At 37.4% G+C, this 23,307-nt stretch overlaps 2 protein-coding genes across 6 annotated transcripts in view; one reads left to right on the top strand and one right to left on the bottom strand.

Annotated features, from left to right (window-relative positions):
- LOC123878747 (zinc finger protein 208-like) overlaps positions 1–7,819 on the bottom strand; it is a 36,171-nt gene extending 28,352 nt beyond the window's left edge. Inside the window, exons 1-4 of one of the 2 annotated variants that reach the window (XM_045926049.1) lie at positions 7,536–7,819; positions 6,285–6,441; positions 4,918–5,019; positions 3,469–3,627 (exon numbers count right to left, since the gene is read on the bottom strand). In XM_045926049.1, the coding sequence (XP_045782005.1) occupies positions 3,469–3,627; positions 4,918–5,019; positions 6,285–6,441; positions 7,536–7,688 (571 nt within the window). In that variant the 5' untranslated portion in view covers positions 7,689–7,819. The remainder of the gene's footprint in view (positions 1–3,468; positions 3,628–4,917; positions 5,020–6,284; positions 6,442–7,535) is intronic. The other variant, XM_045926048.1, reaches the window with a different exon arrangement.
- Positions 7,820–8,220: 401 nt separating this feature from the next.
- Positions 8,221–21,185, top strand: LOC123878553 (zinc finger protein 836-like). 4 transcript variants are annotated; one of them, XM_045925825.1, is made up of 6 exons: positions 8,221–8,447; positions 10,260–10,395; positions 11,990–12,058; positions 13,133–13,285; positions 18,908–20,111; positions 21,104–21,185. In XM_045925825.1, exons 1-5 carry the CDS (start codon positions 8,319–8,321, stop codon positions 20,083–20,085), a joined length of 1,665 nt encoding a protein of 554 aa, XP_045781781.1. In that variant the 5' UTR covers positions 8,221–8,318; the 3' UTR covers positions 20,086–20,111; positions 21,104–21,185. The 4 variants fall into 4 exon arrangements, with proteins under 4 accessions (XP_045781781.1, XP_045781782.1, XP_045781783.1 ...); XM_045925826.1 differs by lacking the exon at positions 21,104–21,185 and adding an exon at positions 20,892–21,096 and having other exon boundaries at positions 18,908–19,899; XM_045925827.1 differs by lacking the exon at positions 21,104–21,185 and adding an exon at positions 20,776–21,096 and having other exon boundaries at positions 18,908–19,899.
- The last annotated feature ends 2,122 nt before the right edge of the window (positions 21,186–23,307 follow it).

The following is a 23,307-nucleotide window of genomic DNA, read 5'->3' as shown; positions in this document are numbered from 1 at the left end:
AAATTCGGCCGTTAGGCGTTAGCCTCCGATTCGCGGGGTTTGGGGTTCGATTACGGGCACGCCCTTTCAATTTTCGGAGTTATATGTGTTGTAAGCAATTAAATATCACTTGATTTAATGATGAAGGAGAGCATCGTGACGAAACCTGCGTGCCTGTCCAAAATGTTATGTGATGTACAGTCTACTTCACAGACATACAGTATCCATACTTGGCCAGCTGGTGGTGGTGGAAATTTGATATGGTCAAACCGCTTCTCATTCTGAGTAGGTCATCCTCAGTACTGGCTGGGAATGGGTCGACGATGATGGATACATAATGATTACCAATATCAATCGTATTTAGGAGTGACATTTATTAATGGTTTGATGACAATTTAAAAAGCAATATGTAAAGTCTAATCCAAGGTCGAAGAAATATAGGTTATGATTTTTTTACAGTTCTATATTAGTTATGTGCCTAAAATTCAAGAGATGATTACGTTTTAAGATACTTTTCATTGTTTGGAGTCATATACATGACTATTACTAATGGTATTAACGTTATGGTTAATAAGTGCCTGAAAATATCAGATAAGGCCTAAAGACTAGAGGATATATAATTACAGTATAATATGTACCTGTACTTTATATTCAATCCATACTAATATTTTAAACTAGCCGATGCCCGCGACTTCGCCCGCGTGGATTTAAGTTTTTCGAAATCCCCTTCGAAAGCCTATGTGCTAATCCAGGATATTATCTATCTCCATTCCAAATTTCAGCTAAATTCGTCCAGAAGTTTTTGCGTGAAGGAGTAACAAACATACACACACACATACACACAAACTTTCGCCTTTACAATATTAGTGTGATTAGTGTGAAGTGTGATGCGAAAGCGTGTTTGTGTCTGTTTGCTAGCTTTTCACAGCCCAACACTTTAACTAATTTTGATGAAATTTGGTACAGAATTAGCTTTGATCCTAGAGGGCATCTTTTTATCCCGGAAAATCAAAGAGTTCCCACGGGATTCTTAAAAGGCCCCATCCGTTTAGCCGATTTATATGAAATTTGGTACAGCGATAGCTTGAATCCCAGAAATTGAACTTTTTATCCTAGGAAATCAAAGAGTTCCCGCGGGATTTAAAAAAACCTAAACCCACACAGACGATGTCGCGGGTATCATTTAGTTTAAAATAAATTCAGATACATGCAAAGCATGGTAAAACGCCAACAACATACTTGCATTTAAATATATTTTGTTCACAACTACATATTAAACTTGACATATACTATGGAAGCTCATCAAAACCGGCTCAGCAATTTCTTCATGATATAAACGAAATGTTATATATCACTGTAATACTTAAATCCTGTTGTCATATTATGGGGAATGATCTAGGAATCCACCGTATTATTATCGTATGAAAACCTACCATACCTGCCATAAACAATAGCAGCGGTACAACCCTCAGCAATGAGGAATGTGACGCAGATGACTTAGTGTTAAATAAAACATATATAATATTATATGCTGACGAGCCTACAATAAAATTTAAAAATAACCAACATTTCTTATTTAGATTACAATAGTTTGAGTTAGGTTTTGAACTTCAAATCAAAGGATAAAAAAAGTAAAAAATCTAAAAAATTATGACGCGTGCCAATAAAGACACTAATTGAAAAAACCGGCGTTAATTATTCGATCTCACTTACACAGTGCACCTGTCCATAGTGAATGAGTGAGTAAAGTAAGAAAATTCTTTATAATAGACTCACCAGTAAGGAGTGCATTCAAATTAGCAGCAACATGTTTGGGAATTGAAACTTCATTTATTTCCATACTAGCTGATGCCCGCGACTTCGTTCGCGTGGATGTAGGTTTTTAAAATTCCAGTGGGAACTCTTTGATTTTCCGGGATAAAAAGTAGCCTATGTGCTAATCCAGGGTATAATCTATCTCCATTCTAAACAGCCCAATCCGTCCTGTAGTTTTTGCGTGAAGGAGTAACGAACATACACACATATACAAACTTTCTCCTTTATAATATTATACAGTTACTGTTGATAGACTAGTGACCGCCTACGGCTTTGCTCCAGTGGAAAATTCGAAAAATTCAGCATTATTCCTTGTCCACATAATTAAAGGGAACCTCCAGGTGCAAAATTTCAGAATTCTAAGTCCAATGGGGGTTTAATAAAATTGCCATATCCTCCAGGTTAACCCATTTCTATCTTAGATTGCATCGTCACTTACCACCAGGTGAGATTGCAGTCAAGGGCTAACTTACAATCAAATTAAATGACATACATTGATTGTACATTTCTTGAATACAAAAGTAGTAGCTTGTCGCTTTTCTCTCGACGGTGGGACATTGTACCATAGACATCAAAATAATAAAATTAGTTTTTTTCAAAATTGATGGCCTAGTCTATAGGTCCTCTAAAGACACCTGCATCTATCTTTGCTTTGATGGTTACTGATTCTTATCCATACTAATACTATAAATGCGAAAGTATGTCTGTATGCCTTTTGAAAAGCTGCAATTTTGATGGGTACATTGTTAACTTACATCCCAGGAATGGACAAAGGCTACCTTTTATCCCGGAAAATCAAAGAGTCCCTACGGGATTCTTAAGGGTCTATCCGTTTAACCGATTTATATGAAACTAGCCAATGCCCGCGACTTCGCCCGCGTGGATTTAGGTTTTCGAAATCCCGTGGGAACTCTGATTTTCCGGGATAAAAAGTACCTATGTGCTAATCCAGGATATTGTCTATCTCCATTCCAAATTTCAGCTAAATCCGTCCATTAGTTTTTGCGTGACGGAGTAACAAACATACACACACACACACACACACAAACTTTCGCCTTTATAATATTAGTGTGAAGTGTGATAGTGTGATGTGATTTGGTACAGAGGTGGCTTACGCCGCGGAAATTAAGTTCGGCAACTTTTTATCCCGGATAAGCAGTTTCCCCAGGATTTTTCAAAGACCTAAATCCACGCGGACGAAGTCGCGGGCATCATCTAGTCTATATTTACTATCCTATGTATATTTAGTTAGTCCTATGTATGTATATTTATTATGTTTATTGATAAATAATAATATATAATTATTTAGGTATATGTAATTTCGAATATTCCTTTGCGACTAGGTACTATCCAACACTAGCTACTCCTTTCAGCAAAGGTTGCCTGGTAGATTGCTCTAAGCAATAAGGCCGCCTTTACACACAATTGTTTGTTCTATTTTCTTCTTTCTGTGTTGTGTTCCTTTACATATTTTTGTGTGCAATAAAGACTTCTATCTCTCTCTCTATCTATCTATCTATCCATCTATCCACACGGACGAAGTCGCGGGCATCATCTAGTCATCAATAAGTTTTGACGCTTTGCTGCAGCGCAACAGACAGTGCGCCGCAATGTGTCGCGCACATTGCGGCTAATTCAAATGCACTGGTTATAAGAAACAAAAATGAAGCCTACCTTTAGCGATCTTGGTTTTGGGTTTCTCCTCAGTTTTGGGTTTCTTCTTCTCCGGTTTGACTATGGTCTTTTTGGGTCGCCCCCGTTTGCCCTTAACGGGTAATGCTGTTACTGTTAAGTCTTCTGAAACCGTGGGTTCTGGGTCGTCTTTGTTTCCATCTGAAATTCGAGCATTGACATACATCTAAATAACTTTTAAATAGTATAAATAGAGTAGAATCTCACTAATCCAGTACTATTAAAAACCAGAGGGTGCCCGATTATTGGAACGTTTGGATTACTGGATTGTATAGAAAAATTCATAGTAAATTAAATCAAGCATTTTATAAAGGCATTACAATCAATTTGGGTTCATGTTGTACATGTTTTTCAGGGTTCCGTACCTCAAAAGGAAAAACGGAACCCTTATTTGTTGTCTGTCTGTCTGTCCGTCGTGTCTGTCAAGAAACCTATAGGATACTTCCCGTTGACCTAGAATCATGAAATTTGGCAGGTAGGTAAGTCTTATAGCACAAGTACAGGAATAAATCTAAAAACAGCGAATTTATGACTACATTATTTAAAAAAAATTAAAATGTATTTCAATTTTCAAAGTAAGATAACTATACCAAGTGGGGTATCATATGAAAGGGCTTTACCTGTACATTCTAAAACAGATTTTTATTAAATTTTATGTATTTTTTAATAGTTTTTGATTTATTGTGATTTGATTTTTTAATAGTTTTTGATTTATTGTGCAAAATGTTGGAAAAATTACCCGAGTACGGAACCCTCAGTGAGCGAATCTGACTTGCACTTGGCCGGTTTTTTTTAATAATATGTACGTGGGAGATTAAAATTAAAGTTTTCAACATGGATTAAAGGTGACGGAAAACAGGTGGATATGGAGGGCAGAGGACTGTGCTTGGTGATGCGCTCTTGGAAAGGCCTATGTCCAGCTATGGACACATACAGGCTGATGGAATGAACTCTATTGTGTTCACCCATCCATCCATCTACACGCACGAAACGTTTTGAGTCTTCATTCCTCATACGCATGGCTAAGGTTTGGAATACTCTTCCGCGATCTGTGTTTCCTACCAATTACAATCCGGGTATCTTTAAAACAAGAGTGAATCTCGTCCCATCTTAGACCACATCATCACTTTCCATCAGGTGTGATTGTGGTCAAACGCTTACCTATCTATACTAATATTATAAAGAGGAAACCTTTGTATTTTTGTATGTTTGTATTGAATAGGCTCAAAAACTACTGGACCGATTTCAAAATTTCTTTTACCATTACTTAAAGGGATTCTTCCGAATCCGTATAGGCTATATTTTATCCCGGAAAACCACCCGTGCGAAGCCAGGGCGGGTTGCTAGTAGTGAATAAAAAAAAACCCTCATCTACAGTTCCCCTTCAATACTGATTGCCGGCAGGTATAGCAACAGCTAAAATATGCTTACCATCGTAATCCATGTCATCGTCCAAGTATTCTACTTCTGTTTCATCAACTGGTTGCAGTTCTAAGATGATTTCTGACTTCATAGGCTCTGTGTATGCTATCGCTGCAATCACATAGACAATAGCACTTTTTATATCTCAAACCATTGCCAGTGCACTACTAAAGCTTTGGTCTGGTGATCACAACGCACAGCGCTGCGGTATGCGGTATGCGTTGCCGGACACTCAATCATATGAAAAACGTCGAGAGTGTTCTCTTGTTCCGTCGCAGTATGCGTCAGCGGCGAGGGGCAAGCGCGGTGAAGTGGGGAGATGTACTCCCGCACAGCGCGGCGTCATTCTCGGTTCAACGCTGCGGTGTGCGGTGTGCGTCACGGGTGTGCGTCACGGGTCAATATGGAATTTTTCGAAGACAATTTAATAGAATTAGTTTGCAACTATCCTTCTTTATATAAAAATTTATAAAAAACAATTCTTCTTCTTCTTCCTCTTCAAGCAAAGCACAAATTACAGAAAAATTGTTCATGTTCACGTCTACCTTGGTAGCTGCGGCAAAATCAAATGACCACCACCACCGCAGGGACGCTAAATGCTGCGTCGTGACGCTGCGTTGCGACGCATACCGCAGCGTTGTGCGTTAAGATCACCAGACCAAAGCTTAAGACAGAACATGAATTATCGTTGTTTGAATTATCGTCGATGCTAAAGAAGGTTGGCGAATTTTGACCCAACATTTTTAAAAACCGTTCAGACTCAGAAATCATTTAATTTTAATAATATTTTTCAGAGTATTTTTCTGTGTGAGCCTGATACTTTTAGAAGATGGGGATAAAAAATAGAATTATTCACAAGCACACATAAATAACTGTTACATGGCAATACAAGTGAATATCTTTTATCTCTCGACTTTATTTGATAGACTTTGATGGAGTTTTTTGTTAGACTAGAACAAGTATGAGAAGTTTGCTTCGTGAACGTGGTCAAGGTTCTGTTAGTTTGGGTCTGAAACTCTATGGAATTCACCAATCTAGTTTTAGTGCTCTCTAAAAATTTAAGCAATAAGCTTGCAACTGGAAACTATAGTCATAAAGTGTGATAGGTCCTAAACTAAATTAGGTTTGTCTGTCCTTTTCTTATTACATTGGTGAGAAAAAGATGTGAATATTCTAAGGCTTAGATCTATAGAGCACACTTTGACTTTGCTCAGACTTAAGACTGTTAAAGCGAGACAGCGTTATAGCGCTGGCATAAATCTATCTCACTTTACCTGAAATTTAAGTGTAAGCAAAGTAGTAGTGCAGTCTATAGATTTCAACCTAAGATTTAGATACCCCAAAATGGGTACTGATATGTGGCTGTCACTACCCACCTCTAGCCTTGAACTCCCCCCTCCCCACCATGTCAACAAACTTCTTCTCCGACTCCAGTACTTGCTTCTTGAAGTTACAAGCATCACGTAGCCGTGTGATGCATACTTCGCAGATCAGTCGGTTTGGGCCGTTGGGGCCTTCCATGTGTTGGGATATCTGGTGACAATTGACATAAACGTTTAATGCAGGCTTTCTCACGAGACTCTCACTTATGACACTATCACACTAATATTATAAAAGCGAAAGTTTGTATGTGTGTGTGTGTGTGTGTGTGTGTATGTTTGTTACTTCTTCACGCAAAAACTACTGTACGGATTGAGCTGAAATTTAGAATGGAGATAGATTATACCCTGGATTAGCACATAGGCTACTTTTTATCCCGGAAAATCAAAGAGTTCCCACGGGAATTTGAAAAACCTAAATCCACGCAGACGAAGTCGCGGGTGTCAGCTAGTTGTGTATAAGCCGATTCCCACGATTTCGCCCACGTGGATTTAGGTTTTCGAAATCCTGTGGGAACTTTTTGATTTTCCGGGATAAAAAGTAGCCTATGTGCTAGTCCAGGATATTATCTACCTCCATTCCAAATTTCAGCCAAATCCGTCCAGTAGTTTTTGCGTGAAAGAGTAACGAACATACACACACACATACACACAAACTTTGAGTGTGATAATGTGACTGGAACTAGATGATGCCTGTGTGGATATAAAGGGCATGTTTAAAAAATCCTTTAGGAACCATAGATTAATACAGGATAAAAATAGCCTACCCAAGGTATAATCTATGTCCGTTCCAAATTTCACCCAAATCTGTCCAGTAACAAACATACATACATAGAAACTTTCACCTTTTTAATTGTGAGTAGTCTGCATGGATATAGGGTTTATAAAAAATCCAGCGAGAACTCTTTGATTTTCCAAGATAAAAGTATCCCATGTCGATCTCCAGGATCTAATTTCTGTACTCGTCAAAGTCGGTTAAGCAGATGGGCCGTGAAAAAGCAGACAAATACATTTCTTAAATTAGACAAACATATTTAAGGATGGATTTAGCTGATCTAAGCTCTGCTGGAAAATGTTTCAATGATCGAAAACGAAAATGTTCAAGACAACTTCATATTTTTACATAGGTACCTTGATAGGTATAGGTAGAATATTGAAGTCTGCACCAATGATGAACTTAGTGTATGCCAAAAAACAGTAGTTTACACTTAACAAACTTCTGCAATATCAGTTTAATTAGTTACTTACACTAATATCAAAGCATTCCAATAGCATATCGGCATAAATTTCTTGTTCTTCCATCCAAGTGTATTCGGTGCTCAAATCCTTGTAACACCCCTCGGACAGGCAGCACCGGCACAACCCTGGGGTCTCTTTTACCACAATTTCGTCAAACTCCATGTTGGTTACAAGTTTTTAACACATCACATATAAATAAAAGCAATATTTTCAATTTAAAAGTGAAATAACGCTTTGCGTCGAATTTGCTTGATGCACGCCATTTTGGTTTCTTAAGAAAATCGAAATGCCAACTGAATATTTTTGTACATATATAATTTTCTACTGTAATAATTTTAAAATAATTACTTAAATGTTATTTTAATTTTATCAAAAAGGAAATTTATTATTTTAAGGCTTGTTTATTAGATCTTTCTGAATTATAAGAAAAAAGAATGTTAAAAACTCAATAAATATCCGGATATCCCAAAAACTATGAGTCCAGAGCTTCTACAAAAAGTAAAAAACTGTCTATGCTTAGCTCAGAGTAACTTTACCACAGAGAGGAAAAACTGGAAAAATACAGAGCAGTTTAAGCACAGAGCCAAGTAAATAAGGAAAATCTAGAATCCAGAGTGGTACATTCCTAGAAAAAAAAAACAAATTCTCTATACTTTTATAGTTTGTGGTAGATGGAATTTGGTTTCAGGTTATTCTTCTGTGGCTGAAGAAATTTTGGAAATTGTTGAAATGTTTATTGTTGTTAAAATACCTACATACCTACAATATTAAAAATCTAGTAATAAGCTAAAAATGGATACAACTAAAATCTGTCGTTGCTGTCTCGTTGAAGGAGCTACAAGAGATTTAAGCACTAGTTACAGTTTGTGTGAAAAAAAGGAAATTTATTCAGAAATGTTGCAAGAATGCTTCAACATTGTTGTGAGTTTATTTCCCTCTGGCTATTAATAGTACGACTCATTGCTTAGAGTGTCATCCCTTTCCATTAATCACTTAATGGTAGAGGTCTCTAGGGGTTGTAAAGCGACAGTGGATTCCCAGAACCTTTTGTATACGACTCTACAAATTAGAGTTTAGGATTTTGATTCCAAAGTTTAATTATTATCATAAAATGTTAGTGATAATGACAGGCCCTGACGGCTCAATGAGCACTTCAAAGCACGGCAAAACTCAAAGACCTAATTAGGGCCTCCAGTCAGTTACCCATCCATATATGGACTTGGGTCAACATTTCTTACCCGATGTAATTTGTTGATATCTTAGTTAAGACCTAGGTGCAGTGATGAGCGCTGTATCTTTACAATTTGTACAATCTTACTGTGCCAAATTAATAAATGAGTGCAGATTGACTGATATTGTGAAGACAAGCATGGGCTATGGAGGGGCGTTGATAGTAAATGTATCTATTCATGAGTAATTTCAACAGTAAGTTCAACAGGCTTCTGGAGTGAGCTTGGATAGCTGGAGTGAAGACTCTGGCCACTTCCTCTAAAAACAACTAATCAACATCTAAGATATTGTCTTCCTAATGGCGGGGTCCAAGGTTTGATCCTGGGCATGCACCTCTAACTTAGAGTTATCTGCATCACACTAATATTATAAAGGAGAAAGTTTGTATGTGTGTGTGTGTGTGTGTATGTATGTTTGTTACTCCTTCACGCAAAAACTACTGGACGGATTGGGCTGAAATTTAGAATGGAGATAGATTATACCCTGGATTAATGAGGTGTCAATTGATTCGTTGTAAAGGTCCGGGTGGCATAGGCTACATTTTATATGAAAAAAATTGACCTAACGGATGTTACATTAAAAAAGTGAGGGACTACAATTTTTTTTTTTTTTGCTATTGTGTCAAGTGTAATGTCAAATGAAAAATATACCAAGCGACAGAAAAACAAATCCATACTATAATATATACGAAAGTGTGTCTGTCTGTCTGTCAGCTACCTTTTCACGGTCCAACCGTTGAACCGATTTTTATGTTTGGTACAGACTTGGGATACATCCCGGGGAAGGGCGTAGGCTACTTTTTATCCCGGAAAATCAAAGAGTTCCCACGGGAATTTTAAAAAACCTACATCCACGCGAACGAAGTCGCGGGTATCAGCTAGTTTTAAATAATTAAACATTGCTTGCTTTAGCAGTGAAGGAAAACATCTTGAGAATACTGGCATGCCTGAGAGTTCTTCATAATGTTTTCAAAAGTGTGTGAAGTCTGCCAATATACACTTGGCCAGCGTGGCGGACTAAGGCCTAAACCTTTCTTATTCTGAGAGGAGACCCGTGCTCAGTAGTGTGATGGTAATAGATTGATTCTTCTTCTTCTCTCTGGGCTGGTTTCCGCACTTAAACGTTTCCGTCTGTTGTGCGTGCGTTGCCCCTCCCCGCCGAAGTCTTCACTCCAGCCATCCAAGCTCGCTCCAGAAGCCAAGTAGACCGCCCAGGTTGCCGAGGACTTCATGGAGTGAGGTTGGGGAACCCAAATGGCGTTCTCGTTGTTCTGCCACGACCATGCACTCCAGGAGCACGTGCGTCGGCGTTTCATCGACCTCCATGCAGGCTCTGCACAGAGGACTGTCGGTAACACCTATAACGAAAAGGTGTTTGTTTAGTGGGCTGTGCCCTGTTATGAGTCCCACCACCTTCCTAAGTTTACCTTTGTCCAGGCGGAGTAGTTTGTTCAACAGATTGATTGTGATGATAATTAAAATAATCCTTTTGACACATTTTTAGTTAATGCCAAGCGCCAACAACAACGGTATATGTGAAATGTGCGTGAAGCACCTCCGAGACTCGTTCTACTTCAAGCAGCAGGTGATCAGAGCCGAGGACGCCTTCTTGAACAGACTCACTTATGTAGAAGAAGAAGGTTTGTTCATGTTATTGTCCACATAGCTTTTTTTTACTTTAAAACTATAAAACACTAGCTGATACCCGCGACTTCGTTCGCGTGGATGTAGGTTTTGTAAAATACCCGTGGGAACTCTTTGATTTTCCGGGATAAAAAGTAGCCTATGTGCTAATCCAGGGTATAATCTATCTCCATTCTAAATTTCAGCCCAATCCGTCCGGTAGTTTTTGCGTGAAGGAGTAACAAACATACACACACATACACACATTCAAACTATCTCCTTTATAATATTAGTGTGATTTTTTTATCTCTCGTCTGGCTTTACTCAGATTAGCCAATGTCAAGTTTGTAGTTTGTATTTACAAGTTAGGGAAACTATATAAGTATGGACTTCGTCTGTGCCGGCGCTCGCTAACACACGCGAGGCGCCCTTTAGAGCGCTTCCCATTCAGTTCCACCACCAAAATCACCAGTGAAACACAAAACCCGGCCACTTTTAACAAAAAAAAATCACTCCAAAAAGGCACAGCACGCGCGCCAGCAAACGCCAACACAGACTCTATAAAACATTACAATCAATGAAAATATAGTAGTAAAAAGTTGAAAACTAAAACAATGCTGAAATATTATAGTAAACTAGAGGATGCCCGTGTGGATTTCGGTTTCTTAAAATCCCGTAGGATTCTTTGATTTTCCGGGATAAAAAGTACCCTACTACCTTCCCCGGGATGTATCCCAAGTTTGTACCAAACATAAAAATCGGTTCAACGGTTGGGCCATGAAAACATAGCAGACAGACACACTTTCGTATTTGTAATATTAGTATGGATTTGTTTTTCTGTCGCTTGGTATATTTTTCATTTGACATCACACTTGACACAACAGCAAAAAAAAAATTTTGGAGACCCCCACTCTTTTTATGTAACATCTGTTAGGTCATTTTTTCTGTATAAAATGTAGCCTATGTCACCCGGACCTTTACAACGAATCAATTGACACATCATTCATCAAAATCGGCCCAGTAGTTTAGGCGCTGCGGTGGAACACATAGAATCTGGATACAAACATACATACATACATACTGCTAAAATCATAACCCTTTTGGCTTTGCTGCAGTTGGGTAAAGGGTGAGCTGTACTCTTTTTATTAACCCCCGACCCAAAAAGAGGGGTGTTATAAGTTTGACGTGTGTATCTGTGTGTCTGTCTATCTGTGTATCTGTGTATCTGTGTATCTGTGTATCTGTCTGTGGCATCGTAGCGCCTAAACGAATGAACCGATTTTAATTTAGTTTTTTTTGTTGGAAAGGTGGCTTGATCGAGAGTGTTCTTAGCTATAATCTAAAAAAATTGGTTCAGCCGTTTAAGAGTTATCAGCTCTTTTCTAGTTTTCTTGTAGAAAAGAAGGTTAGATAACCGTTAGTTTCATAATATTATGTCAATAGACAAATGTCAAGCTGTCAAGATGGACGTTGCCTAAATACGTAATTATTTATTTTGAAAATGATGTTTTGGAAAACTCAAATACTTTGGATTGTCGGGGGTGTTATAAATTTTTAATTTACACTTGTATATGCATAGATTTTGCTAATTCTTTATTCTGTTGTTTCCAGATACAAAACCGTTAGTGAAGACAGAACCTGAGCAGAGTGATTGTGATTCTGATAACTTTGTTGATGCAAGTAAGTATCTTTATATTGTAGACTAGCTGATGCCCGCAGCTTCGGCCGCATGGATTTGTTAGATGCCCTGCAGCATCAGGATTGAGGAGTTGGAATCCAAATTTTTTATGAAACAATATCGCAATGTTCCTCTATCGATTAAAAAAAAAATTATCGGTTCAGAAATCTCCGAATTTCAGTGTAGGTACATAGGTAGAAAAACAAAACTCCTCCATTTTTCAGTTGGTTAAAAAAAGTAGCCTATGTTACTCCTTGGTTAATCCTCTATTATTCTGTGAAAGTCCCGTCAAAATAGGTTCAGCCGTTTCGAAGATTAGCCCATTCAAACAGACAGACACTTCAATTTTATTTATCCAATACTAATATTATAAATGCGAAAGTGTGTCTGTCTGTCTGTCTGTCTGCTACTTTTTCAGGGCCCAACCGCTGAACCGGTTTTGATGAAAGGTACAGACGTGGGCTACATCCCGGGGAAGGACATAGGCTACTTTTTATCCCGGAAAATCAAAGAGTTCCTGCGGGGTTTAAAAAACCGAAATCCAGGCGGGCGAAGCCGCGGGCATCCTCTAGTTAGTATATAGATTCCACTCGATATAACAAGAAAAAAATTTTGGAGACCACACTTTTTTGTAAAATGTAAACTATGTCACGCGGACCACAATAAAGAATCGATTGACACCTCATTCATCAAAATCGGCTCACTAGTTTAAGCGCTACGGTGGAACACATAAACATACATAGTCACATACATACATAGATTGCTAAAAATCATTCCTTTTGGCTTTGCCGTAATCACACTAATATTATAAAGGAGAAAGTTTGTATATGTGTGTGTTTGTATGTTTGTTACTCCTTCACGCAAAAACTACTGGACAGATTGGGCTGTAATTTAGAATGGAGATAGATTATACCCTGGATTAGCACATAGGCTACTTTTTATCCCGGAAAATTAAAGAGTTCCCACGGGAATTTTAAAAAATCTACATCCACGCGAACGAAGTCGCGGGCATCAGCTAGTCAGGTAATAATAGAAGAAATAAAACTGCAGTTTAAAATTCTAATGTTTTATTTCAGTTAAAGAAGAATCACCTTTAATAGATGATAGAGACACTAACGATAATACAGATACGAAATCCGAGCGGCCGCGGAGGAAAACCAGAACTAGGAGTGAAAAGACTGAGGAGAACCACAGGAAAATAGCTAACTTTGTCACCAAATTAGCTATAAGTAAGGTTTTTTTATAATTTTTAGGGTTTCGTACCTTAAAAGGAAAAACGGAACCCTTATAGGATCACTTTGTTGTCTGTGTGTTGGCCCGTCCGTCCTTCCGTCCGTCCATCCATCAGTCCGTCCGTCCGTCTACCTGTGTGTCTGTGTGTCCATCCGTCCGTCGGTCTGTGTGTCCGCCCGTCCATCCGTCCGTTCGTCCGTACGTCGTGTCTGTGAAGAAAACCTATAGGGTACTTCCCGTTGACCTAGAATCATGAAATTTAGCAGGTAGGTAGGTCTTATAGCACAAGTAAAGGAATAAATCTGAAAACCGTGAATTTGTGGTTACATCATTGAAAAAAAAAAAATTAAAATGTGTTTCAATTTTCAAAGTAAGATAACTATACCAATTGGGGTATCATATGAAAGGGCTTTACCTGTACATTCTAAAACAGATTTTTATTTATTTTTATGTATAATAGTTTTTGATATATCGTGCAAAATGTCGGAAGAAATACCCGGGTACGGAACCCTCAGTGCGCGAGTCTGACTCGCACTTGCCCGGTTTTTTTATGATAGTATTTTTAACTACACTGTAACGTGTACCTTAGCGGTCCCGTTACATTCCTTATTTAGATCGCATATTTTTTTATTAACATAACCTGAAATCTGTTTGTAGACCTTTTTATATGTCATATGTCAGTGTCCCAAACTTCACCATGACGTTTCTAAGGTGTGACGTTTGGGAATGTAATTCAACGATCTGTCAAACCTTCTTTCATATTGGAAAAAAACTAGTAACATTTTTGACAGCTCGTTTACCGAATGAAGTTGGCATCTTTCGGTGGCCATTTTGAAGCTTGACTTTTTCTTCCTACATAGACACGCAAACATTTGCTCGTCAATTATTAATTTTTAAAAATGTGAAAGTTAAACTAAATAAGTATAATACATATTTATGGGCCAGAGGGCTATAGAGTGGTAGGACACGGCGCTTTTAGCGGTAAGTGTTCATTTTTCTACCCAATCTCGCCATTAGAACATTGAATTTTCCAACAAGAAAATGGATGAAAATTTTAACCTAACATTTTCCTTGTTACAGCCGTTGATCCTAGATTGTTATCATTTAACGCCTCATTTGATCATTTATCATGGGAATTTTCCCGTAAATTTCATTTTGGATCGTACATGTTACGTGTTATATCGGATTCCATCCCGGAATTGGTGTGATGGAATACAGTTTTCGGCCTGTGGAATTAGTTAGATATTCGACATGTGCCTAGCTTATTCTCTATTTTAACGAATTTTGTGATAATTTGGACTTTATTTTTTTTATAACCTAGTGTGTGGCCATGTGGCCCAGGCTACTATAAGTTTGTTTATTTTTGATAATTATGTATAAATATATAAAGATTAAGATAAGACGAGTTACAATTGGCAGCCCCGAACAGGGACCTGATTTTTATTTGGGAACCTAGTTGTGTTGATTCTCATAGTATTGGTGAATAAATATTTTAATTGTTCTCGTTCTTGTCTTAATTTGTATTTTTTGTAATATTTTAAGGTGTATTGTATTCTTGTAACTTATTTTTTTTCTATTGTATGCCTAGATACTAAGATGTTTGTCTTAGCATAGCAATTTAAGTGTGCTCGCCTAGTTAATAAGCGTAGTTTATTTTGAGGTTTTTTATACTACTATTATTTATGTGTTACTAGTGAAAATGCTACTTACCTAAAAAGGCCATTTCTTTGTAAGAAACGGAGCCAAAAACTTGATAGGTGTCGCTGTGACCAGTTTTCTCTTGAAAATGATAGGTGCACGATGATGGAAAATCTATTTTATTTAATTTTATCTATTTTTTTTTAGACTTTTTCCAAATTTTGTTAGAGTAATCTTCTAGAGAATAGACAGCGTTTGTAGTCCCAGGTCGTGGTCTATTTGTATTCGTTAGGATGTTATTTGGTATGACAAATGCACCGTCGAATTACACAGACTTTCTGATCGTTTGTTTGGACCAGATTTTGATAACGAAGTCCTGTTACCTAGATGATATTATTATTTTACTTTCAAAAGATTTTAAATTCATTCAGCATTTTAGATAAATAAATATCAAAGATTAAAAGATTCTAGACTTGCAAATAACTTAAATAAATTTGAATTTTGCTAAAGAATATAATATTCCAAAAATATTTCATAACATACTCCTCAGAATAACCCAGTTGAACGTTTTAATAAGACTATTGAGACTTGTCTAGCATGCTATGTTGAGAACGATCATAGAACGTGGTATAGGTATTTACCCCATGTTCAGGCAGCTATTAATGGCACTATTAATTTAGTTACAGGATACACACCTAATATTCTTATGTTTGGTAGGGAAGTTTTCCTTGATGGATCCTTACATAAATTTTATTCTATCTCTGACCCTTCAGAGTTAACTATTGGTAGTCGTTCAGATTATTCGGACGCACTTCTTACTTTGAGTAATATTTTTGATAAAACTGTTAGTAATCTGGCCAAGTCATATAGACGAAATGCCAAATACTACAATGAAGGAAGAAAAAGCATTTCTTATTGTGTTGGAGACACAGTTTGGAGGCGCAACTTTGTGCAATCCAATGCTGCTTCTTTCTTTTCCGCAAAATTAGCCCCTAAATTTGTTAAATGTAAAATAATAAAGAAAATTTCAGATAATGTATATTTATTAAAAGATTTGGAAAAAAATAGTACAGGTAGATACCATATAAAAGATATTCTTAAAATTTGACAAAATTAAAACTTAAAATTAATTTTAACAGGAAAAGAATCTAGCAGAAGCTAACACAATAAGGACTCATTATTATTTTGTGTAGGATTTTTTTTGGCTCCTTTGTCAGTCCTACCGATTTGTAGGTTGCGGCTGTGCAGTTGCTCCGCATTACCTCTCTTTTTTGTATATATTGTATATTTTTGATTTTATAGTTCTGTTTATAAGAGATCTTTTGGTAGCGGTTATGCAGTTGCTTCGTTTTACCAGGCTCTTGAAGAACTCATTTTGGTTGCGGTTTTGCCTTTGTTTGCACCGTATTACCTAATTTTGTTGTAAATATGTATAGTTTTCTTTTAAGGGATTACGGTTTAGCACATGCCCCGTATTATCCTCCTGCTTGTTCTGCTATAGTCAGTCAGGTAGTTTTGTAAATATGTACAGATCTTTTGTGGGATCATGGTTGGCACATGCTCCATGTTATCCTCCTGCTTGTGTCTGTTTTATCGGGCAAGTAGATGTATATATTTTTTTCTATGTGGGTCTTTAGTACTCATCCTTGGCCTTGTCTCACACATGTGGACATGTTCGCTAGGTCCTTGCTTTAGGCAGGACGATGTTTTAGGTGTTGCTCTTTTGTAGCGCATCTTTATTTTTGGATGGTTCGACAATGCGCGGCGAGGGTGCCTGAGTGCTTTGTTCGGTTGCATACCATTCCGAAAACCCCTTAGCTAGGTTAGTTCGTCAATACGCGGCGAGGGTGCCTCAGTGGATTGATCAGTTGCATACTAACTCTAGACTCTTTTTATTTTGGCTTATGTTGTGTTAGGTTGGTTTGCCATTTCACGGCGTTGATGCTTAGTGTCTTGGTCAGTAGTATACCAATCCTAATCACACACTCTTTAGAAAGTTTTCTTCCCTTCTTCGCTAGTTTGGTTTGCCATTTCACAGCGTTGATGCTAGTGTCTTGGACAGTAGTATACCAATACTATGCAAATCTAGTTTAGGAATTTTGTTTTAATGGATTGCTTCTCAATCTGTATTTATTAATGATTATTTGGTTGTTTTGGCTTACATAAATTTAGATATTTAACTTTCCTTTTGTTTGGTAGTTCCCTTTGTTTTGTCTTATAGAATTGTTTAGGGTAAAGAAAAAAAAAGTTTTTTTTTCTTTTCTCTAGAAAGGGGAAATTGTAACGTGTACCTTAGCGGTCCCGTTACATTCCTTATTTAGATCGCATATTTTTTTATTAACATAACCTGAAATCTGTTTGTAGACCTTTTTATATGTCATATGTCAGTGTCCCAAACTTCACCATGACGTTTCTAAGGTGTGACGTTTGGGAATGTAATTCAACGATCTGTCAAACCTTCTTTCATATTGGAAAAAAACTAGTAACATTTTTGACAGCTCGTTTACCGAATGAAGTTGGCATCTTTCGGTGGCCATTTTGAAGCTTGACTTTTTCTTCCTACATAGACACGCAAACATTTGCTCGTCAATTATTAATTTTTAAAAATGTGAAAGTTAAACTAAATAAGTATAATACATATTTATGGGCCAGAGGGCTATAGAGTGGTAGGACACGGCGCTTTTAGCGGTAAGTGTTCATTTTTCTACCCAATCTCGCCATTAGAACATTGAATTTTCCAACAAGAAAATGGATGAAAATTTTAACCTAACATTTTCCTTGTTACAGCCGTTGATCCTAGATTGTTATCATTTAACGCCTCATTTGATCATTTATCATGGGAATTTTCCCGTAAATTTCATTTTGGATCGTACATGTTACGTGTTATATCGGATTCCATCCCGGAATTGGTGTGATGGAATACAGTTTTCGGCCTGTGGAATTAGTTAGATATTCGACATGTGCCTAGCTTATTCTCTATTTTAACGAATTTTGTGATAATTTGGACTTTATTTTTTTTATAACCTAGTGTGTGGCCATGTGGCCCAGGCTACTATAAGTTTGTTTATTTTTGATAATTGTATAAGACATATAAAATTAAGACAAGAACAAAGGGGCGATACCTATTATAAATTGTCATATTTTTTTTCCTCTTTAATAAATAAAATTTGTATAAAACTTTAGAAATTTAATAAATTAATTTTTAATAATAAATTTTAAATTCTTTGATTTTTATTCACCAATATTTATTTCTTGTGGATATTTGGCGTCCCGGAATAGAGAGCACGGCTAGGTGGACCGAATCTCTGACTTGCGATTAAAAGTCCAGGCCTCGGCAAGTCTATCTGTGGAGATTTCTATCCAGCTGGCTGGCGCCCGAAGGTTTTCCCTATATCCATTTTATATATATATATTTTGTCAGCTGGAAGTAAAAGTAAGGAATTAATTCTATTGTTTTGTTTTTTTAAATAAATTTTATTTTAAATTTTTCACCTATTGGGTGGTGAAAAATTTTCTTTGTTACAACACTTCAAGGAAATCCATACTAATATTATAAATGCGAAAGTTTGTCTGTCTGTCTAGCTAGCTTTTCACAGCCCAAGAGTTTAACTATCATGCCTATGACAAAGTAGTTAAAGTTTAATTTGAGTTGTTATAAAAATATGTTTAGACTCCATTCCACTCCACAGGTGTGTATTGTGCTTTAGTTATTGATAACTTTTTAACCCCCAACCCAAAAAGAGGGGTGTTATAAGTAAGACGTGTGTATCTGTCTGTGGCATCGTAGCTCCTAAACTAATGAACCGATTTTAATTTAGTTTTTTTTGTTTGAAAGGTGGCTTAATCGAATGTTCTTAGCTATAATCCAAGAAAATCGGTTCAGCCGTTTGGAAGTTATCAGCTCTTTTCTAGTTACTGTAACCTTCACTTGTTGGGGGTGTTATAATTTTTAATATACACTTGTTAATTTATGTTTCCAGATTCAGGCAAGCTACCCATGAAGTCGTCAAAACAGAAAAGTAGTACCAAGAAAAAGAAAGCGAAACAGAATTCAATAGATCTAACGTGGACAAAGAAATCTGTCGCAGACAAACGGAAACACAGAGACAACTTACTAACTATACTGAAATATTCCAATGTTATACCGTTCAAACACAAGAACTTGCTCGGTTTTGTCTGTGGTTACTGCGATGCTACGTACCCAGACCCTCTAGACTTGAGGTCTCACACCGAGAAAGATCACGAAAAAGAAAGATTCGAATTCAAATCATCGTTCGATATGGCAGAGTACAGCGTTAAGTTAGACATAACGGACCTAATATGCAAGATATGTACCACAAAAATGGATAATTTGACGAAACTAAAGGACCACCTAGTTAAAAACCATAATAAAATCGTCTACAACGATATAAAGGACCATATAATGCAGTTTAAATTGAAAAAGGGTGATGTGTTTGATTGTGTCATGTGTCCATCGACGTATGAAACGTTTAAAATGTTGAAACAGCATATGAATAAACATTACGGGAACTACAGCTGTACTAAATGTGAGAACTCTTTCGCTACCAAGCGTTCGTTAAACGCACACCAGGGTACCCATCAAGACGGAAGTTTTAAGTGTGATTTGTGTGAAAAAGTGTTTTCGAGTCGAACTAAAAAGCAATATCACGAGAAGACCAAACATATGGGCACGAGGAATATTAGCAATTGTCTATTATGTAACGTACCGTTCCGTTCGTACTACCAACGGAACCAACACATGGTTAAGGTCCACAATTCGGAGGCCCAATACAAATGTAACGTGTGTAACAAGGGTTATGTGTTGAAGTCTCTACTCATGTGTCATATAAAGAAGAACCATTTGATGGAACGGAACTGTCAGTGTACGGAGTGTGGTTATAGGTTTTTTAGTAATAAAGCATTGAAAGCGCATATGGTGAAGCATACCGGGGAGAGAAAGTATGCATGCGAGGTATGTCATAAGTCATATGCGAGGAAGTACACTTTGAGGGAGCATATGCGTATCCATAATAACGATAGGCGGTTCAAGTGTGAAGTGTGTGCGACATCCTTTGTCCAAAAGTGTAGCTTGAAGAGTCATTTGCTGTCACATCACGGAATCAGTTTGGCTGCAAGTGATATCACTTCCAGATCTTGAATCTTGGCGTTGTTATTTTAAAAATCCTATAGGAACTGTTTGATTTTCTGAGCTGAAAAGTAGTCTATGCCACTCTCTAGGTGTCTCCGTTGCTCCGTTGCAACGTGATTGAAGGACAAACCAATTTGATTACGCAGTTATAATATGGGTAGTGATTACACAAGTCATTTTTTTTTCTTGATAATGAATGCCAATGAGTTACTCCATTGAATTACGATCTACCCTTATCACTGGCTAATTAGCATGATAGCGCAAGCTGTGATAGCCTAGTGGTTAGAACGTCCGCCTCCTTATCGGAGGTCGGGGGTTCGATCCCGGGCACGCACCACTAACTTTTCAGTTATGTGCGTTTTAAGCAATTAAATATCACTTGCTTTAACGGTGAAGGAAAACATCGTGAGGAAACCTGCATGCCTGAGAGTTCTCCATGTACTCAAAGGTGTGTGAAGTCTGCTAATCCGCATTGGGCCAGTGTGGCAGACTATGGCCTAAACCCTTCTCAATCTGAGAGGAGACCCGTACTCAGTAGTGGGGCGGAAATGGGTTGATCATATTACACAAGTCATTTTTTTTCTTGTTAATGAATGCCAATGAGTTACTCCATTGAATTACGATCTATCCTTATCACTGGCTAATTAGCATGATAGCGCATAATATGATGAAACATACAGGAGAAAGTATGCATGTGAGGTATGTAACAGGTCGTATGTGGTGAAATATACTCTGAGGCAGCATATGCGTATTCACAATAACAATAGGCAGCGCATATGATGAAACATACCGGGGAAAGAAAGTATGCATGCGAGGTATGTCATAAGTCATATGCGAGGAAGTACACTTTGAGGGAGCATATGCGTATCCATAATAACGATAGGCGGTTCAAGTGTGAAGTGTGTGCGACATCCTTTGTCCAAAAGTGTAGCTTGAAGAGTCATTTACTGTCACATCACGGAATCAGTTTGGCTGCAAGTGATATCACTTCCAGATCTTGAATCTTTCCATTGTTATTTTCAAAATCCTGTAGGAACTGCCTGATTTCTGGGATAAGAATTAAGAACCGGCCAAGTGCGAGTTACACTCCCGCACCGAGGGTTCCGTACTTGGGATTTTCTCTGACATGCACGATAAATCAAAAGCTATGCACATAAATTAATAAAAATCTGATATAAATAACTCAAATCTCGGACTTCGTCTGTGTTGGTGTTTGCTGGCGCGCGTGCTGTGCCTTTTTGGAGTGTTTTTTTTTTTATTGGAATTGGCCGGTTTTTGTGTTATTAGTGGTGGAACTGACTGGGAAGCGCTCTAAAGGGGCGCCGCGCGTGTGTCGGCGAGCGCCGGCACAGCCGAAGTCCATACTTATACATATAGTTTCCCTAACTTGTGAATAACTACAAACTTGACAATGGCTAATCAGTGTAAAGCCAGACGAGAGAGAAAAAAAAGAAAAACTCAAAACTACTGCAATCTCAAGGAATGAATCTCAAAACAACTGCAATTTTTGTAAATAAGTACCTACCTTTTGTATTAAAATAAAGTTAGTATTAATTAAGTATTAGGAAAATCTTGTATTAAAATTCGATAGTTAAGCTCATTTCAAACTACGGAAATATAATATAATATATAAATATCGCTCATCCTACTTTGAAATGTCACTGTTCACACTGAGATGTAACATGATATTACAAAGTAGGGTGAGCGATATTTATATATGATATTATATTTCTTTAGTTTGAAATGGGCTAAGGGGCATGAGACGGGCCTGCCCGCGAAATTCAAATTTAATTTGGTTTTTCGCAATTTGTAAAGTAATACGACTATTCTCACAAATTAGTCGATACTAGAGCTGATTTCTTAAACTGGACCCTTTCAAGTAAAGATTTTTATATAAACCTGTGGAGATGATACTGCCATTGGCGCAAGTAAAAAACCATAAGCCTACGTTGTTGTATTAGTTCAAATTGCGAAAAACCAAATTAAATTTGAATTTCGTGGGCAGGCGCGTCGCTTCCACCTTTTTTTTAAAAGTTGAAGTGTATACAGGATACAGTATGCACCTAATATTATTTTGTAAAATTATTATTAGGTATAGCTTTTTGTACATATACAATGTGCTGTTGTTTTAAAATCAAGAAATACAAAATAAAGTTTATATTATTTAATGGCTTGTTTTATTTTCCTCACAATATGCTTTATAGGGCAAAATCTTGATTTTTTTAAGGGTTCCCGTACCTCAAAAGGAAAAACGGAACCCTTATAGGATCACTTTGTTGTCTGTCTGTCTGTCCGTCCGTCTATCGTGTCTGTCAAGAAACCTATAGGTCACTTTCCGTTGACCTAGAACCATGAAATTGGCAGATAGGTAGGTCTTCACTGTAGGCATAAGTAGAAAAATCCGTAATCGTTCCGTACCTAAAAGGAAAATGGAACCCTTAGGACCGACGCACATATGGCGGAGCGCAGCGCAGAGCATTTTTCACAGTCAAAGTACTGTCGACATTGTTCTCATTGAAATCACACTAATATTATAAAGGAGAAAGTTTGTATGTGTGTGTGTGTGTATGTTTGTTACACCTTCACGCAAAAACTACTGGACGGATTGGGCTGAAATTTAGAATGGAGATAGATTATACCCTGGATTAGCACATATGCTACTTTTTATCCCGGAAACCAAAGAGTTCCCAAGGGAATTTTAAAAAACCCACATCCACGCGAACGAAGTCCGTGGGAACTCTTTGATTTTACAGGATAAAAAGTAGCCTATGTGCTAATCCAGGGTATAATCTATCTCCATTCTAAATTTCAGCCCAATCCGTCCAGTAGTTTTTGCGTGAAGGAGTAACAAACATACACACACACACGCACAAACTTTCTCCTTTATAATATTAGTGTGAGTGTAATGTGAAAGTGTGTCTGTCTGCTACCTTTTCACGACCCAATAGTTTAACAGATTCTGACGAAATTTAGTACAGGGTTAGCTTATATCCCGGGGACGGACATAAGCTACTTTTTATCCCAGAAAATCAAAGAGTTCCTACGGGATTCCCAAAAACCCATCTGCTTAACCGATTTGTATGAAATTTAGTACCGAGATAGCTTGCGTCCCTGTAATTGTCATAGGCAACTTTTAATCCCGGAAAATCAAACAGTTCCCACGGGATCTTTAAAAACCTAAATCCACGCGGACGAAGTCGCGGGCATCCTCTACTCTGAAATAATAATGGT

This window comes from Maniola jurtina, chromosome 26 (assembly GCF_905333055.1).
Source record: "Maniola jurtina chromosome 26, ilManJurt1.1, whole genome shotgun sequence".
Classification (NCBI taxonomy): domain Eukaryota; kingdom Metazoa; phylum Arthropoda; class Insecta; order Lepidoptera; family Nymphalidae; genus Maniola; species Maniola jurtina.
This window is presented reverse-complemented; position numbering and strand designations above follow the sequence as displayed.

What these genes read in the sequence shown, in the direction of transcription:
- LOC123878553 (XM_045925825.1), top strand. Translation starts at nt 8,319, where the DNA reads ATGGATACAACTAAAATCTGTCGTTGCTGTCTCGTTGAAGGAGCTACA. An exon ending in CACTTATGTAGAAGAAGAAG is followed by an intron (nt 10,396 to 11,989) that starts GTTTGTTCATGT and finishes TGTTGTTTCCAG; the next exon opens with ATACAAAACCGTTAGTGAAG. An exon ending in TGTCACCAAATTAGCTATAA is followed by an intron (nt 13,286 to 18,907) that starts GTAAGGTTTTTT and finishes TTATGTTTCCAG; the next exon opens with ATTCAGGCAAGCTACCCATG.